This window comes from Podarcis liolepis (assembly GCF_965112155.1).
Source record: "Podarcis liolepis genome assembly, chromosome: 7".
Taxonomy (NCBI): domain Eukaryota; kingdom Metazoa; phylum Chordata; class Lepidosauria; order Squamata; family Lacertidae; genus Podarcis; species Podarcis liolepis.
The window spans coordinates 38,564,354-38,583,925 of record NC_139561.1 but is presented as its reverse complement, the minus strand read 5'-3'; the positions used below and the strand labels follow the sequence as shown (position 1 = coordinate 38,583,925).

The 19,572-nt window shown below is 42.7% G+C and overlaps 2 protein-coding genes across 4 annotated transcripts in view; one reads left to right on the top strand and one right to left on the bottom strand.

Moving 5' to 3' along the window:
- Positions 1-19,572, bottom strand: part of SDR42E1 (short chain dehydrogenase/reductase family 42E, member 1) — a 986,520-nt gene that overhangs the window by 744,014 nt on the left and 222,934 nt on the right. The window lies entirely within an intron of this gene.
- The window catches only part of CDH13 (cadherin 13), a 671,588-nt gene that overhangs the window by 551,146 nt on the left and 100,870 nt on the right, over positions 1-19,572 (top strand). For all 3 annotated transcript variants that reach the window (XR_014528541.1, XM_083513633.1, XM_083513634.1), the window contains exon 8: positions 17,948-18,088. Coding sequence is in view for 2 of the 3 variants with exons in the window: in XM_083513633.1 (XP_083369759.1) it covers positions 17,948-18,088 (141 nt within the window). In the remaining variant the exon portion in view is untranslated. The remainder of the gene's footprint in view (positions 1-17,947; positions 18,089-19,572) is intronic.

The following is a 19,572-nucleotide window of genomic DNA, read 5'->3' as shown; positions in this document are numbered from 1 at the left end:
TCAGATTCTGTCAGTCCTTTCTATCAATACCATATAGTCCATTAACATGGTGACCTTCTGTCCGAGGCTCTTAACTCTCTTCCATGTCCCTTCTGCTGATCTTCTTCATATATATCCATGCACATTACTTTGTCTTTTGCTGATCTTGTTCTTAATTTCCTTCCTTTGGCACTGAGGAGTAGATCTCGGGGGAGCTCCAACCTAGCAATGTCTTTATTCCTTCTCAACAGGTCAGCCCATTCTCCATAGTCAGAACTAAAGTCCAAAAGATATTTCAGAGTGCCACTCTCCCCCTGGTCCAAATCCAGATCCCAAAGGCCAGAGCATCCCTGCATAGGAGGATCTATCCACCTTTCCTTCTCCAATCCAAGCAGGGCTCCATCCCACCAAATCTGGCTTTCTCTAGATTCGACCATAAAGGGCAACAGCTTATGTTCATCAAATTGCCTCTGGGAGGCCGGGGCTCTCTCCACTTGAATTACTTGAGGTTCAACAACAACTTTCTCCTTCGTCTTCTCCACAGCTTGCCATGTCGAAACAGATTCCTGGGTCAATTCCTGAGTAATTTCTGTATAGGTATTCCCTTTTTGTCCCAACTCAGTCATTTTTTGTCCCAAATTGTCAATTTTAATAATCATCACATCCATCTTCTCATGAAGCTGTTCCAATAAAGCACTTGTCTTGCAAAATGCAATCACTAAGGCTTCTTCTGTCAACATTCTTGTCCAAGGTCAAACTCTGATTCTCACGCTCTTTAATCTCTTCAGCTGGAAAATTCCCCAGCTCCGCTCCCACACAATTTTCAGTCCGCAGGCCATGGGTCATGGCAGAGGGGATGGAGGTTGAAAGAAGAATGTCTGAAGAGGGCTTATTTTATATCTGGTACTCACAGTTCCAAATAAAGCTTTAAATAGATCTCACCAGCCAAAAGTCTGCTTTCCCCCATGATGTCTTGCAGTAACATTTTTTTTGTCAGATTTACAGTTTGGAAATAAATGATAGGCACAACAATTAAATGGTGCAGAAGAGAGCATTGCAGACATTCTGAACCCAAAAGGGATGGTAGTCCTTCCCCAGATCAACAGACTGAGTATATACAACTAGCTTTCTCTTTCCAGCTTCATCTTGTAGCATTTCCGTATATGCAAACTGACTAGCTCCCTGCAGGGCTGCAGCTCTGCTTCCACACTCGTGTGGCTGAGCAAAGAAATTAAATGGATCCTTGCTCATTGAGAATTATCTACTTAACCCACATGGCTGACAGCAGTTGGGAGCCTCTACCAGCTCAAGAGAGAGGGTAGCATATTGGTCCTCCCCCCCCCCAAAATATGTGCAGAATTTGCTCAGGAAACTATGTTTTAATACCCATATAACTTGCAGCATCTTTGCTAAACATGGGCCTTATATGAAAGCAAAACAGACAGGAGTGTCCTGTGATACCCAGAGAAATTTATTGATCATGTGCAGAAAATTGAGAGGAGCTTTGGCTAATTCAGTAGGCACTGATGGAATGCAAACACAGGGCATTCTGGATCCCAGATTTATGGGCAGATTTCACTCTCTCCAAACAATTTCCCATGCCACCCCAAGCAGATGGTATATCTCATCTAGACTCCAACTAACTAACTCCTCAATTAATCTATTAAATGGGTATAATCACATTGATCTGTGCTGCAGGATGCTGCCCAGTTCAATTAATTAATTTTCTCAACAGGCTTGGAGATCAGAAGATGAAAGCCACTGGATAACAAAAATAAAGAAATAAGAATATTAATAGCCCAGAGAGCCACATCAAAGCATCATATTTTCAGCTTCTAATTGCACTCGTATCCTTGAGCAGATGGTACAGCAGGAGCCTTTATGGCGGCTTACTAGGGAAAAGTCTATAACCGGGGAGATTCAAACTTGTAGGCTCCAAAGTGGTTTCTTGGCCACTGAAGAATGGACTTGAAAGAAGGAAGGAAGCCCAGGAAACAGGGCCAGCCCACAACATGGCACCCTCTCTAGACATAAGCAGAAGCCAACCTCGTCCAGCTTCTACTGAAGATGAGACATTGTCCTCCTGGAGGCAGCAGGCTAGCTTAGGAAGCCAAGGGCAACCTGTATGTAGCAGTTGGGGAGAAATTCACATTTAGAGGGGAACTAAGCTGATTTGCACTAAGCTGATTTGCCAAAACAATACGTAAACCAAAACATACAATTCATACTTCTCTGAATTTTGCAGTGCACTTCTCCACCCATGTAATGTGTACAAAGATGCACATACTGAGAGTGAAGTATGCACATGCATGCACATATTAGTGAAAACAACATAAAATAATACATTGCATCAGGAGAAGTTGTTTGCAAAAATGTGTATATTAGATAAAATTGCATATAAAAAAGAAATTTACCCTAAAATACTGAAGGATTTTAATGAGTACTTTGAAAGAGAGAGACAGCTGGTGTGGAAAAGTGGAGCAACTGAACTGAAGATTAGAAAAATGAGAATCTGAGAGAAACCGACATATACATTTGTTCATCCCTAGACGCGGGTGGCGCTGTGGGTTAAACCACAGAGCCTAGGACTTGCCAATCAGAAGGTCGGCGGTTCGAATCCCCACGACAGGGTGAGCTCCCGTTGCTTGGTCCCTGCTCCTGCCAACCTAGCAGTTCGAAAGCACCTCAAAGTGCAAGTAGATAAATAGGTACCGCTCTGGTGGGAAGGAAAACGGTGTTTCCGTGCGCTGCTCTGGTTCGCCAGAAGCAGCTTAGTCATGCTGGCTACATGACCCAGAAGCTGTACGCCAGCTCCCTCGGCCAATAAAGTGAGATGAGCGCCGCAATCCCAGAGTCGGTCACGACTGGACCTAATTGTCAGGGGTCCCTTTACCTTTTTACCTGTACACATAGTTCTGTCTGGCTATGGCTCTTATAGTTGTTGCCGGCATTACTTTTTGAACCCAAACCTTAAGTTAGTTTGATTAATGGAGTGACAGGGAAGGACCATAGCTCACGGGTATACAGCATTTGTTTGGATGCAAAAGGCCCCAGATTCAGTCCCCAGCATCTCTTGGCAGAACTGAGAAAAACACCCTGTCTAAAACCATGGAAAGCCACTGTGTAGATGGTACCAAGTTGCATAGACTAATGGTCTGACTAGATATAAGGCTGATTCCTCTTTTCCTGTGAGTTCGGTGCAGAAAATATCTGTGTGCACAAAGAAAGAAGGTACAGTAAGAAGAACTCTCAAAGACCTTCAAAGCTGGCTCCCCATCACTGAACCCCTTGGCTTCACATTGATTTGTGCCCCATAGTTTTGTTTCAATACATACGTATTCTCACCAATAATTATATTCTGACATTGATAAGCAGGACTGAATGGTGTGGTGAACATTTCATGAAAGGCACTCATTTTCTGCAGTGCTCTCGGTGTATTGATTAAACTAATTGTTTCACCAAATGCCTCCCAGTGCCTCTTTTCTTTGAGCTAAAGTTTAGCATGTAAACTCAGCAATTATGTTTTGCTCCAGAAGCTTGCTTTTCTTGAAGTGACCTAGATAGCGGGGCCTTCAAGCTGCTTCAATATGGAATGCCATTTTAAGTTTAAGCAAGTTTATCTTTCTTCCCCTCCCCTTTCTTCTTTGTCTCTTGATACAGTTTGAGCAAATAAAATTAACATTTTGTCTAATAGGTCCTGCTTTTAATCCCCATTGAAAAGATGAAATTTGCAGCTAAAGGACACACCCGCACAGCTCTGTTGTGGAAGGACTGGGTAGAGAAGTGACGCAGCTTGCTTTGTGTTTCCCACATTAGTTTTTGTGCCATTAAAAGAAAAGATAATCTTGAATTGTCATGATAATTTAATATCCTAGTTTTTGGTGCTCAATATTAATTGCATTCAAATCTCATTAGGGGGCAAAAAAAAGTTCTTAAGGAATTATAACTTCTCCTGCCAGTATGCTTTAAGTAGTTCCAACCAAGTTCAGGGCCAATCTAAAATATCTTGCTGTCCACAGGAAAAGGCAAAATGGTGCCCCTCATCTATATATATATTTATCCAACCACATTGGCAGCTGAATTTTATTTTCAGCATTCCAGGTATGGAGGCTGAGTTTAGGGACAAGCTACATATAAAATATGATCAATGGCTGGGTAGTATGACATGAATGTGTCCACCACAGATCTCATAGCATACAAAGCTATATTTGAAGATATTGATTCTTGCCCTACTGCCATTCCAACTCTGCCTGTCTGTTGCAGTCAATAAAGATTTGACCTGACTTTTGCCCAATGCTCGGTGCTCTGTTCCAGCTATTTCACCACTCTCATGGGCTACATACTGTGTCTGCCAGGGGCACAGATTCCCAGTATGTTCTACTTCATGTACATTTAAAAAGAAGCCAATTGCAGCTTTGTAGACTAAGGCAGGATATTTCAGGTGCTTTCTGATGCCATTTTATGAGATAACCATTGTTAAGTCCAGTCTTTGCATGTGAAGGCTCAGAAAAAATAAAAGTTTATTCCCTCTAATCTTCCGGGGATTTCCCTATTTAGCAGTTGGCCATGTTTTTCTAACTCCTTGCAACTTCCTTGTCAATTGACTTTCTTTTAATCTACAAAGAGTTGTCAGTAAATGAAGTTCTTACAGACCCTGCAAGATATCCTGCCTCGTCACAGACCCACTTATCTACCAACTTGCTCTCCTTCCTTCAGTGAACTGGCATCCCTCTGTTCCATTTCCCTTTAGGGAGTCTTTCTTCTTGCTTGTGTTCCTTTGCCTGCCCATAGTTCTCATCTTGCTCCTTCCATGGCTCTCACACTTTTTGAAGTCTTCAACTTGTGTCTTTAGCTCCATCCTTTTATCTATGCCTTATAAGAAGGTATATCCACATGAAATGCTTTTGGCCTTCAAGGAAGATATCAAATCTGTGTGTGCAGTGTAAAAAAAAAAAGCCACCAAAAATTAATATCTGGTGTGTTAGAGGTATGTGAGGTAGGAATAGGGGAGGAATATATTTGGTCCATTTTCACCCATCTGGAATCCTGGAGAGCCCCTGCCAGACAATGTAGACAATACTGAGTTAGATGGAACAACTGGGTGGTAGCGAACTAACTGTAACTCATAGCAGACACATTGAAATTAATGGACCTGTTTTCATCATTACCTGTAATTTCAAAGGGATTATTCTGCCTATTGGATACAACTCACAGGCTGACTCTTTATAAGGCACCTTGCTATGTTCCTACGTTTTCTATGGAAGGGCTGCAGCTCAGTGATAGAGCATTTCATTCTTGCTGTACTCAAAATTCTTCCTCTTCTATTCCTTAGCTTCCTTATGTGAAAGAGTTAATGTTTGTGGAGCCTCAGGTATCCCATAGTACCTTCACACAATGTATTTCACTCTTGCTACCGTGTGTTGTCTTCAACATTAAGTTCCAGATTAAAGTTAGAACAGATTTTTATTAACAAGCAAACACCCGTATATGCACATCTGTCAACTGAATTAACCTTCCTTAACTGGACAAGGCAACTTAAGGCTTCCTCATAAGATTATATTCATCCTAAAGATACAGTAACACACATAATCACAGGGTGTGTGTGCAAAGGGGACTGAAGTACAGGAGAGAAGAGGAGGCATGGAAATGTGAATTGTCTATGTGCAAGGGAGAGCTGGGAAAAAAAGAGAAAGCAGGTAAAATAAGTTGAAGGTGAGAGCAAAGGAGGCTGTAGAATAGAAGAAGAGAAGGGACAGAAATGGGCATGATCTGTATGCGACGGAGAGTGGGGTTGGGAAAGCAGGCTGAAGGTGAAAATGTGAAAAAGGGGTTGCAAAAAGCAGGTAGTATGAGGCATGAAATGGGGGCATGGAAGGGTCTGCAGAATAGAAGGTGATGCTGGTTTCATAACTGTGTGGAAGGTGAAAATGGGTGAAAAGCAGGGCTGCAAAGGAGCAGGAAGTGGCTTCAGAAGTAGGTTTGGAAAGATGAAAAAGTAAACTTAGTTGCATGGGTCAGGAAAGGGAAGCTCTGGTTGACATGGGGGAATTGAGGTGGGTTGTCGAGATGAGCAAGCAGGGGTGCACACACACCCTAGTAAAGATAGAGATGGAAAATTAAACTGATGTTCTCATCAGTGTGTGTGGGAGACATATTCCTATAGAGATGACAATTTTACCCTCCCATTGTAAGGTAGGCATCTTCTTTTATATTGGGGGTAAAACATCAATGATATAATTGAAATCCAATTTATGTGATCTTTCCTCTGATCATTTCGAATCAGATGAATTTATATTCCTCAGGAACTACCCTACAGGCACAAAAATGCAGTCACTAGGCAAGGCTGATCTCATGTGTTGATTCATTACACTCTCTGCAGGGTGCTTAGTTTTTGAAAGCTACCTGGAATTACTGCTGGCAATAGAACACTAAACTAAGATAAACTTTCCATTTAAAAAAAAAAGGAAGCAGAGGAAGAGGAGGAGGACAAGGAGGCAAGGTGGGGCCACACATAAAGGGATAATAGAAATACTGATTACAACTAATATTAGATACCCTGCTTTGATTAAATTATCAGACACCAAACTGTAAATATCACTGATGTTTCAAATAGGCCTTAGCTATGCGGAAGGATCTGCTGGGTTGTGTATGAGTTATTTATGATTTCTTGTTACTTTCATTTATATCCTTGCCAATCTTCACTGATGCGCGTGAAGGTGTGATGCAATTATGAATGGCACAGGTGGGGTTGCCAAGCAGGTAACCCATCCAAGTACTGAGCAGACCCAGATCTAATGGAAGTTCTGATGATACATTTCTGGCCACTTCATGCCCAACAGCAAACTGTACAGTTTGAAAAGTTCAAAAAGGGCAACCAACATGGTCAAGGCGATGGAGCGACTCTCCTATGAAGAAAGGTTTCATGATAGAAGTGTATACAAATGTGCAAAGCATGGAGAAAGTGGATAGAGAATAGTTTCCCTCCTTCTCTCATAAGAATGGAACTTGTGGACATCCAATGATGCTGAGTTTTGGAGAATTCAGGACAGATAAAAGGAAATACTTCTTCACATGGTGCACAGTTGGAACTCACTCCTGCAGGAGGCAATGATGGCCACCGAGTTGGATGGCTTTAAAAGAGGATTGGACAGATTCATTGAGGAGAAAGCTATTGATGGCTACTAACCATGATGGTTATACTCTACTTCCATAGCTGGAGGCAGTAATGCTTCTGAATTCCCACTGCTCTTGTGCTTGGGTCCTGCTTGCGGGTTTTCCACAGGCATTGGGGTGGCCACTGTGAGAACAGAATGCTGGACTAGACAGTCACTGGCCTGATCCAGCAGGCTGCTTTATATTCTGAGTCTATGTATGTGAAGCTGCTTAACATGAAGGTTCCCTTTTGCAGACTTTCTGTCAAGACATTGTGGGAAGGTTCCACTCCCCCCCCCCCATATTTAGACTGAATGCAGCTGCATTAATAAGGCAAGGGCTGACCAGCTATTGAAACTTGCCCTGTTTTTCACTGCATCTAACACCTGCTTTGTGCCAGTATGGGTGGGGAAAGTGAGAGATGTGAAATAGCACACCACTTTCCCTTTAATATTGAAGAACATTAACATCATGCCAAAGATGTAAAATTGGCATTGTGGGATGTTTTGCACCTTGCAGCACTAATTTCCAAACTAACCTCTATGATTTCATCCAGTTGAGGTAGGCTTGACAGGAAACTCCAGTAATTGAGTTCTCTTGGACATTCTGACCATCGGCACTAATTTGCAAAGCAGATTAGACAGAGGAATACATTTCCCACCTTGACCTTTATCACATTACTTTCTTGTGGGGGAATAAGGAGGTGTATTGAGGGGGATGTGGCCTTTGGTGCACCTAATTTGTAGCAATGTGGTGTCTCTGCAGTTCCTGCTCCCCCCTCCCCACCAATGTTAACCGAGTAAGGTTCATTTTGATTCTCTTAATAAGAGATTATGTTCAATTTGGCGTAAGGGAGCTGTCATAAAACACGTTATCTTTTATTACCCTGGTGGAAGATATTTTTCTAGCGAATCATAAACGGCACACTTAAGGAAAACTTTAATTTGCACCTTTATGCAGGAAAGTTGTATGTGTGGTTTAATGTCACATTCTCAAATCAAGACCCACAGATTTCATATTGAACTAAAGGCATATTGAGGTGTATTTTTCTCTCTTTCTAAATAAAATAAAATAAAATCTACCTGAGCTCATAGAGCTGAATTGCAGTGCTTTGAGGATTATTTCCACACATAGCGGCAGCTGATCAGAATTCTTTGCAGATTATAGGAGACAAATCACCTGCCTAAATGGTATGGAGAGCAGCCAATATCCAGGCATTGCTGATCTCAGTGATAAACGCACATTATTTGCAATGTTAGACTTGGGGAGGGGCAAAGGGAGAGAGAGAAAAAAACTCATTATGGAGTAAAGCTGTATCTGGGTCAAATATTGAATTTGCTCCAAAGGACACCAGTTTGAAAAGTATGTTTGAGGAGGATTTACAAACTATCCCACCTTGTCTGGTGCTTAAACAGTGGCTGTCATGACCAAAGTTCAAAGCGTTCTACAAATGTGTCCTCATCTGAAGACCCTATATGTGTGGAGCTCCTACAGGTGGAGGCTTCGTAGCATCAGACTAATGGCCCATCTAGTCCAGCATCCTCTTCCCTGCAGATGCCTCTAGGGAGACCCAAGAACAGAAGTTGAAAGCAATCACCCTTCTCCTCTATACTACCCCTAGCAAGTGGGCCTGTGCAATGGATTTGGCAAAAGCCTGAATCCCAAACCGAACTAGGCCAATTTGGGAGGGATGCAGACTTTGGACAAGTTGGGTAAAGAAAGCCTTGGATCACCCCAAGTCAGGTTGGGCATCCAAGAGCAATCTGGGGATGGTGCCAGCGCCGGGCAGGAAGAAGGTGCTTTGGCTACTAAGGAACACATAAATGGAGCAGGGTTGAACCCTCCACTGACAAGCTGGTGAGCAGAGGATCAAATGCTGGGGTTTACTGTGCTAACATGTCCCCCCCTCAGAAATATACTGGAGAAACAGGTCTCAAGAGGATCCACCCTTTTGCTCTCTGCTGTGTGGTCAGGGGAGGGGAGAGAGACAGTAACTCCTTCTCCCATTCCTTCCCAATGTTATGCTTAATTCAGGTTTAAGAAAACCTAATTAATCATTACTCCCTGCCCCACCCCAATTGATTCAGGGCCAAATTCAAGCCAGGTCAGAGGTGATCTGGGCTCTGGAATAGGGTCAGGTGACAAACTGTGAACATAAATGATTTGAGAATAACTAGGCAGGAATGAGCCTGAGACCTGCATAAAAAACATGCTTTCTCAGTGAAAAATGGTCCCTCCCCACATATATTTCTATAGGTGCTTCCACACATCTGGATGTTCTCCTCCCCACTGAAATCAATGAGATGCACTGGAGTTTGGCTCCAGAGCCTCTGCATGCCTGCACAAGATAGCTGGGATTATTTTAAGCATCCTTTATGGGGCATGATGTACAAGCAAATGAATCAAGTGAATTGGCGGTAGGCAGGCAAATGTACTCAGAAGGACAATTTTTGTCTTTCCCATTCTATCCAATTCTTACATTCATATTACGCTTTTCCTGCAGACAGTAAATAGACACTGGTTTTCACCATAGCAGAAATACCACATTGCTTTGATTAAATGGTAGAACTTCCTTTGAAGCATCATAATTGGAAAATGGGGAATTAAAAAGAGAGTTACAATAATGTTATTGTGAGGTTTTGTTTGTGACAAACCATAATTCACGCTCTGAAAGCGCAGCTGGTCTTGTGTTTCCTCTTTGCCCTGCAAACACAATGGGCACTTTAGAGTAAATGTTAATATTATGATAATCTGAATAGCTGCATTCCTTCAATTCCAATTCCTGATTTGTCAGGGTTATAACACTTGTTTGCATTGGCTGCTCTATATGATTATTTTATTTCAGGTAAATTGAATAGGTACTAATAGCAGGTGGGTTTGGGGTGGTGGGGAATGATGGATGATCCCATTGTTTTAAATAAACATCAGCTGTTATTTCCTGCAAGTGTACATTATCTTGCATATTTGCATAGTTTATGTGAAAGAAGAACGGCAGCAAGTCTAATCATTAGATGTGTGATAGCCAACATTGTGCCATTCAGATGTTGTGGAGTGTAAGTCCCATTGCATGACCAGGTGGCAACAGCCCAAGCCCCCAGGGATCATAAGGAAGGAATAAAGACTCTGACAACGTTGTATGGAATTATAATTAGGCCACAACTTCATTAAACTTCCAGATGTAGGAAGACCTTGGTTTAGGCCTTGGGTGTGTATCCCTCCCAGCCCCCCAGCCTGGGGGGAACAGGGGCTCATCAGGGTAAATGGGATATGGGAGTGCTCTGCGAGACGTAAGTGTAGCACACAGCCAAGCCCATATCCCCGCATGCAGGGTAGTTCACTGACGACTTTCAGTGTATGGCCAGTGACCCCCATATATATAACCCCCTTTAAGAGGGGGATCCTGGAATTGCTGCCACGGGGGAGGGGGTGAGTCACCACTTCAAACCCCCCGCCTCCCCGGGTAGAAAAAAATAAAGGATTCCACCCAAGGCCATAACCGCCAAAGTTGTGATGAATTGCTACAGGGAAGACAAAACCTGCCAATGCAAGAAAATTTCTTCCCGGTCCTTCAACAGCAACCAGTCAAAGACCGTACCAGCGCCCGCTAAACAGGAAGAAAAAGTTAACCTGCAAACAAGAAAACATTAAACTAAGGGAGGGTAGGGAGGGTGAATCTCCAGAGCCGACTGCCTGGCTATTGTCAGCTCCACCCCCTGTTTATAAATGGGGCTGGCCCCACCTCCCAGCCAGAAACTTGATTACTGAGGCTGGGCGTGAACCTCCAGAAATTAACACTGAGAGGCAAGCCAGCCCCTGTTTGCCAGTAAGCTCCCTGGGAACTGTAGCACCACGTGCAATCCCGCAAAGGGCACCCACCATGTAAAGTGTGAGTGCCCCATTATCTTCAGCCTTTGGCAATGCTGGCTGGTGTAAAAGGGAGTTGTAGTGCAATGACATCTGGAAGGCACCACAATGAGCATCCCTGCATTATGGTTGAACTACTGCTACACCAAAAACTCTCATCCAGTTTCTGAAAGCTTATTTTCCTCTATGAGAGAGCATTTCACCACCACCACCACCACTTCTTAGGGCACTCTATAATTTATTTATAAATTTAGTAGGTGCTGGGTAGAACTTGTAACATTGTGTCCTGTATCTGGCTCAATACTGGGGTTAGGAGCCAGGATCCTTAGATGAAGCTGAGGAATGGCCATCAACAACACTGGTGAGTTCGGCCTCTCATATTGGAACTGAATGAGTATTGAGCTTGACTCATTGAGTCATCTTGAATGTCAGACAGAAACCTGCCCCATCAGGAGATGTGCCTGTCTATAGGCAAGGACTCACCAGGAGCCAAAATTGGGGAGTAAGATCCTCCTCTTGAGGAGACCTCTGGGTGAAGACAACTGATAGGAGTCAGCTTCATTTAAGGTGTGGTTTCAGCAGCTCCAACCCAGTACTAGGCTGGAAGAATTGCTGGAGCAATGCATTTGTACCAGCACTGTGTTTTGATGAGTTTGGCCTCTTGGTTATTGTGAATCTGATAATGGACTCCCCTGGGGCTGTCTCTTGTCTATACCCTTGTCTGCTCAGTGATCAACTTGAACATAACCTCAAACCACCCTGATCTTGCCTCTTGCATAATCCCTTGCTATGGAGCTGGGCCTTGGCCTTGGATACTACTACTGTTTTTGCTAATTGTTGATTTTGCTGCATCAGATGCAGAGCAGGTAGGAAGGTATGGTGTGGGGGAAATGGCCTCAAGGGCCAAATTTTAACACCCCCTGGGCCTGATTAAGTCCATGGGCTGAAGGTAACCCACCAGTGTTTTCAATAATAACTCACATATTGTAGTATGCGTGAGGTTCTGTCCCAGAAGCCAATTTACTTCCTTTGCAATGATTAATTAATATTTTTTCTCTGCTCTGTCTTTCACGGTCTGTTCCGAATATTGGGAGTTTAGGGCTATTCATCTTTCCTTGGCTGAAACAAATTTCTTTTGTTTTTAAAGCCTCAGAAATGTCATGAAACCACAGCATTCTTAGAGATTGCATAGCTTCACCCACAGAGAAAACTCTCTAGATTTCAGCTTGGTGTTTGGTGTGGTGGGGGCAAGGGAAAGAATGACGGATTGCTTGGTTTAGGGGGGAGTTTTAATTCTCATTGTTGGTGATATTCATAGATGGACTAGATGAAAGACTTCTTAATATTCAGTAAGGGCAATAATACAGTTGTGTGGAGGTGGACAAGATTATTATTAACACTGTGGGTGGTCCCCCCCCCCTCCTTGCTGCTGTAAATGGTTTCAGAGATATGACAGCTGTGATTGATTTCTGAAAGGAACTTTTTGAAATGCTTTTCAAATATTTTTTTCCACACCCCTTCATTTCTACCTCTTGCATTTGGAAATTCTGAATATAGTGGATTCTCTGGTCCCTATAGGTTCTGCTTATTGTGGCTGACTGTATCTGAATCATTAATGCATATTCCTATAGAATCAGGATAGTACAATCAGCTATGTTGGGTCACTTGCTATACCTCTCAGGTATTCATTAAGCTATTGGTGTACCAGGACATCGGATTCCATCTGTGAGCAACCTAGGTCATTTTGGAGAGCAGGCTTTCAAAACGTTCTTGAAGTGAACATTTTTCCTACCAAATTCTTGGGGGGGGGGGGGAGGCCTGAAAGTCTATCATGCCGCCCAATTAACTTTTCTATGTCAGTATAGGGATTCTCCGCAACCCCAGTTGAAAGACAAATAGGCACTGAAGCAGCAGCTAAAGATCTTATTCCCAAAGGCAAAGAGATTTGGCCATACTGTATTATGACATTGATGAGGGATAATTAAGCCAATTCAGAGTGAGGGCAATATTTATTGAATGGGCAATATTATTCTTACTCCGGATTGACTTATTTTTGCCACCAGTGATGTCATCACATAATCAAACCTGATTGGATCTATAACAATGTCTCTTGTTTCATGGAAAAGTGCCCACTTTAAACAGAGCCTAGTCAAAGCTAAAAAGAGGTATAATGATCTTAATGGGTGGGCATTAAATCATTGCTCCTATGGTGTCTCATTTATCAACTGTAGCTAGATGTTGGGAGAACTGATATAATTACAGCAGGGAACCCCTTCATTATCCCATAAATTTGCACTTTAGTCATTTAGCCTACTGCAAAATGACTAAGGCTTGCAAAATTTGTGGTCTGCCAAAGAGAATGAAGTCAAAAAAGAGGTGAATTACACCATTTCTCTTTGATTTTTTCTCTTGCTCTACAAAAGTTCTGACTCTGGCAATTTTGGAGTCTCTGTGGCTGCATTTGAATGGTTGGAAAGCTACTCTGTGGAGTGTGCAGTACGCCTTCTAGTGCTATCTATGCTACCTCCTTGTAAGTTAAACAAAATTAATGGAGGACATTGATGGCTATAAGTTATGGTGGGTTAAGGATGTCAGAGTTGGTCAATTTTGGTTTCTCATTCTTCCAAGTCTTAAACATTTAGTTCACTACATTTCGATATCAGTTTGCACTTTTGTTTTTGTTTTTTTAATATTGGGGGTGAGGGAAATCTCTTGAAAATTCACCAGCATTTTACCGTTGATTTCTCCTACTATATGCAATTTGTATTCGGGTTTCTAAAATATGCACATAATATACACTCCCCACTATACATCATTTGTTTTTATTAATATCTCCACACTTCACTCAAATATATGCATTTTTGTACAGAATACTTGGCTAGAGAACTGCATTACCAAAATTGTGTGGAGTGCAAATTTCAAAAGGTGGCAGTGTTTCGGCTTGTGCAAATAGAATCATAGAATTTGGGAACTGTAGAGTTGAAGATACCATCTAGTCCAACCCCCTGCAATGCCTAAATCTTTTGCCCAATGTGGGGCTCAAACTCACAACCCTGAGATTAGCACTGAATACCGCCAGATATTATATGGAATACCAGCAGCACTAAACTCCCAATATTTGGAACAGACCGTGAAAGACAGAGAACGGGGGGGGGGGGGAATAATTAATTGTTGCAAAGGAAGTAAATTGGCTTTGGGGACAGAACCTCATGCATAGTACAATATGTGAGTTATTATTGAAAACACTGGTGGGGTACCTCCAGCCCATGGACTTAATCAGGCCCAGCAGGTGTTAAAATGTGTCCCTTGAGGTCATTTTCCCCATGCCATACTTACCTGCTTTGCATCTGATACCATATAGGGCATCCCAAGACATGGCTCATTGTAATAAGCAGCATTTGCAGGCACCTGTCCCTTGGCAAACTGCTCATTTTCTTGATTTTAAACCACGTGGGGCAAAGAATGTACGGCTTGCAGACACCAGCAATCAGTTGCTCGGCAGGACATCATCGTTATCATCCCACCCTTCACCATAAAGTCCCAGGGCTGGTTACAACAATTAAAGCACAATGTCAAAAGCAGTTTAAAGCAACTTGCAGTCATGGAAATAAGGTGGGTCCTCACAATCTACATCTCAGCTGGCAAAAGCCAGGGTAAGAGGTACATCTTCAGCATCTGCCAAAAGCTGTACAATGAAGATGCCAGAAACATATCCTCCAACATCCTGCTAATAAAAATTAGGACATTCATTTTTGGGTCGCGAACTCTCATGGGAGCCAGCTGATTCATGCCAGAGTATGAAACTCAAACCTGAGTGTCTTTTGGTCCAGCACTCTGGCATGAACCAGCTGGAGCGCTGGACCAAAAAATGGGACATTCAGAGATCCAATCAGAAGTTGGGATGGCTTCTGTAAATCCAGGATGTCTCACTTAAAATGGATGGTTGAGGGGTATGCAGACACACCTCTGTGGGTGGGGAGTTCTACAACTTAGGAGCTGCCACAGAGAATTTCCTCCCCCAGGTCATCCCACCCAGCTATGAGGGCAGTGGAACAACTAATAGGGTCCCCTCCATTAGTCCTAATACCTGAGGGGTCTGTAGGGAAGGAGGTGGTCTTTCAGGAATTTGGGGCCTGAGTCATTTATGGCTTTAAACACTAACATGAGCGCTTTGAGTTGGGCCTTTAAAGGAACTGGCAATGGCAACCAATGTAGGGCTGCTTCTACAACTTCTAATAAACATGTGTTGTTTGTATATCACTAGGGTTGCAAGGTCTGGAGCATCCCTGACCCTGAGATTTCAGGGCCCAAACCTGAGACAGCCCCCAGTGATGACATAAAGGGCAGACCCCGGTGATGGCATTAAACATTATCAGATGACATATCATCAGCTGCTTTTTACAATAATCAAGCCTTAAAGTGATGAAAAAAGCAATTCTGTTTAAAACCAAGGGTAATTAAAGTAATGACAGTGAAAAGACATAAACACTTGCCCAGCAACCAGGATCCTTCGGGGGAAGTCCTGTGTTTTCAGTGTGCTTTCACTGTTTATTGTGTACGCAGCTTAAGACCTACATGGCTGCCCCTGGACTTTTCACTTTTCAGGGAAATGGGGAGCGTCTAACAATGCAATCAAAGTCTCCAGTCCTATGCACACTTACTACTTCTGAGTAAGCATGAGTAAGATTGCCCTATAAGCCTTGTTAGATTTGTAACGGATCTGTGGGAGGAGATAAAAACCACCTTAATTGGAATATTCAGCATTTTCTGAACACTTTCTTGCTTTGTGGTGTGTGCGATGACTATAGGAGTTTGGACTGCAGAAAGAATGTATAATTGGGTCCTAGAATTTGATAGTCACTCATCTCTGAGGATGCTACATCATGTCAGCTCGCCTTTTGATTATTGGACGTGGTGGGACTCTACAGGAGCTCATCATTGCCACTCAATAATTGTCACCAGCTTCTCTCCAAAGAACAAGTTGCTCAGTCTCTCTCTCCTCTTCCCCACCCTGTGTCTGTCATATGCAACTTTTCATCAGCATTCTCTCTGTATCTCCCTCTTGCATTCCTCTTACCAACATGTGGTCCCCTCTCCCGTCCAACTCCATCTCTGTTGCTTTTGAAGAGCAGTCAACTATCACCATTCTTAGCTGACTGGTCCCCTCATGCCTTACTGATGCTGAAAAAGCACATTGTCGGCAAATATGGATAAAGCTGCGATGGATCCACATTACCTTTTGGAATAATAAAGGGAAGAGTTTCGTTATCCCATCCCATAAGATTTTCACCCACTACAAAGCTATATAAGAATAATAGGCAAACAAGCAAACGGTGAAAGCTCATGTTGTTGTTTGAGTGAATGGAGTAGAACATCTACACAGTTGATAATTAGTTGCTGTGGGTGCAATTAAAATGGCATTTGGATGAAGCAGGAGACAGTTTCAGAACTCAGATTGGTACTTAACTAAATTCTACTCAGAATAAACCCATTGAAATTAAAAAAAAACCTAGCTTACTCATGTTTGTTCATTTCAACAGGTCTGCTGTCAGGGAAGCTTAGTTGAATACCACACTCAACTCCTAAACAGGAAGCACACACAGTTCCCAGTGGTTCACATACACATATGCTCAGTGGATATAGCACAGTGCTCTGTGTCTCCGAAAAGCAGAGGGAAAGAAGTGAATTGACTTTATAATGATTCTTTCTGTGGCCACACTCACACCATAGATTTAAAGCAACAGCTGTAGCTTCTCCCAAAGAATTCTGGGAGCTGTAGTTGGTCAAGGGTGCTGAGAGTTGTTAGGAAACCCTTATTCCTCTCCCAGAGCTACAATTCCCAGAGTTCCCTGTGAAGAAGAATTGATTGTTAAAGCACTCCTTTCCCAGCCTTTTCCCAAATGCATTCAGTTGGAAAGTTGTTCTAAAGTGGAGTCATTTGTCTCTCTTTCTCAATGGCTAAATGTCTTCCTGTCCTTTTAAAGTCTTTCTCCTATATCACTGTTGTGAATCACAGAATAATAGCTTTTGAGAATGCATGAGTGAAGTAGCTCATGACTTTAAAAGAAGATGACCACCACCTGCTCCTTCCCATCTGCATTCCCCATCAGCGATGTGGCCCTTGAGGTTTCCCAGCAGATGGGCCCATGCAAGACAGCCACACAAATCGAGGAAATGTCACCTTTAATAAGTTTTAATACCATTTCCATACAGTTAATCTCCGTTCCTGGTAGAGCTTGAAATAGAGTAGGTCACTTGAAATACACTGGGTGTGGCTATGTCCCTCTCCTCATGTGGAGGTAGGATTGAAATAAGAGGAAGCAAAGGAACAAGAGACTTCTCTTCAAAAGACACAATTAAAGAGAATGAGTGAACTGGAACAGTTATGGCAGGAGGCAGAACAACTCCGGAATTAAAACAGAGCTGCTAGGAACATACTGTTCTTATTTTCCACCATTTTACATGCTTTTCAGACAAAAAAATAAGAGTTGTCATGCTTGCTAGTCCAAGAAAAGGTACCCTGTACTGATGCCCTCCAAATGCTTTGGATTATAGCTGATCAGAGTCTGAGAGAGTTGTAGTCCAAAACATCTGGAGGGCACAAGGTTGGAGAAGGCTGGAAGAGATGTTTTGGGCTATGGTTCCCATCAGCCCCAGCTAGGGTGACCAATAGTCAAGGATGGCAATCACCAGGTTGGGGCACTTCAACATATCTGAAAGTTACTAGGTTGGTGAAAACTGGCATAGATAGTTAGGCAAAATTCTCAGCACATCTATTTGTCAGCATTTCCTGGCTTTTGTAATAAGCCAGTTGCCTTCTTTCTTTTAATAGAAAAACATCCTGCAGATCAGTTTTACCTAAGGGTGCCTCTGATGCCATAATGGATATTTCTAAAATGAGATCAATGCATTGCACACTGGGTAATGTATTATTATTTTTTCATCTCTGCAGACAATGGAGAATCCGAAATATGAGCTCATCATAGAAGCAAAAGACATGGGGGGCATGGACGTTGGGTTAACTGGCACTGCCACAGCAACCATTGTCGTTGATGATAAAAATGACCATGCACCGGAATTCACCAGGAAAGAGGTAAACATTTACTTTAAGATGCAAAACAGTTGAGCATTGCTTGTTCAATCATGCCAGTTCCTGGAAACTCAGGAGAAGAGAGTGTTCTTGCGCTTGCATCCTGCTTGTGGCTTTCCTACAGGCACCTGGTTGGCCACTGTGAGAACAGGATGTTGGAGTGGATGGGCCATTGGCCTGATCCAGCAGGGCTCTTCTCAACCTGATCTTGGATCTAATAGAAGCTGATGGGCACCCTCTGTGCTTCAGACCTGTGCGGAGGTTTCTGTAGGGAGGTTGTGGATGGTTTCACCATGGCACACAGCAAATGCTTTTAAAATATGCTTGGGAAGGTTATGTTTGTTTAAATGCGTGTCAATTCAACGTTGAGTATTTCCAAGAGCAGGCCTTTAAAACTTGGCAGAGAGTCTTCCTCAAATAAAGTATATTTGCTGTTTCACTCTACTGAAATCCAAACATGGTACATTGCTTGTGTTGCATTGTGTGTGGTGTAGAGAAAGGATTGAAATAGTAGCAGGCAAAAGGTTTGTGCTGATGTAACTTTTTAAATAATACTCTCCAAAAAAGAAAGGAAAAACCATCCCATTAATTGGCAATGATGCAAATCAATGCCAGATTCTGTCTCCAGTTTCCCATCTTCCTAGGGCTGACTGGTATTATTTCACATGAGTATATCCCTTTTCACCTGGAGTTTACTACCATTTTAACCAAAAGCTGTGACATGGAACTTTGATGCCAATCATTTTCTTTTGTCTGATCCAGTTGTGCGGCTTTTCTTATGTTCTTGTGATCTTACCATTTCTAGTGTCCAAAGGGATTTTTGACCTGCATTAGAAAAGCAGACACCTCAAGCGGATTTAGGAGATCAGCACTGGTTCCATTTACACTGTGTGTGGAGCCTCGTGGGCACTACAGGGGACATCACAACTATGATTTAGAATGAGAGGCAGGGGGTGCTGAATTTTGGCATCATACAGGGTGCCGCTGAAATTTCAGGGCCCAGGGTCGTCCACAGCAGGCACCTCTATTGCACTACCAAAATTCCTCTCCATTTAAAAAACAGTTGGATAGAAAGCAAATGGACCTGTTGTCCCAGAAACAGAAGTCCCAAACCACTTTTGATGCACAGAACCAGTTGTGAGACTCTTTGGATCCAGACCTCAATATACACATGAATAAGCCTATGTCGCCTCCAGGTACGTTGACTATTATAGCCAGGTAGTACTTAACACACTGTGCCGATTAGTGTGGCACTACATTTAGCATTAGTCAATGAATTAATTAGCAAAAAGAAATGTAAATTATACTGGTAAAGTGTATGCAGTGTCGACTATTAATTGAATCCGCCTGCAGGTGTGGCTACTCTCTTCAGCTGGAGTAGGAGGAGTGAGAAAAGAATGAAAGACTCAAAATAGCCTTTAAAAGAAAATTAGACTCATTAACTAAAGAAACAGAGGCATAACCTTTTAGATTGTAATTACAGCTGC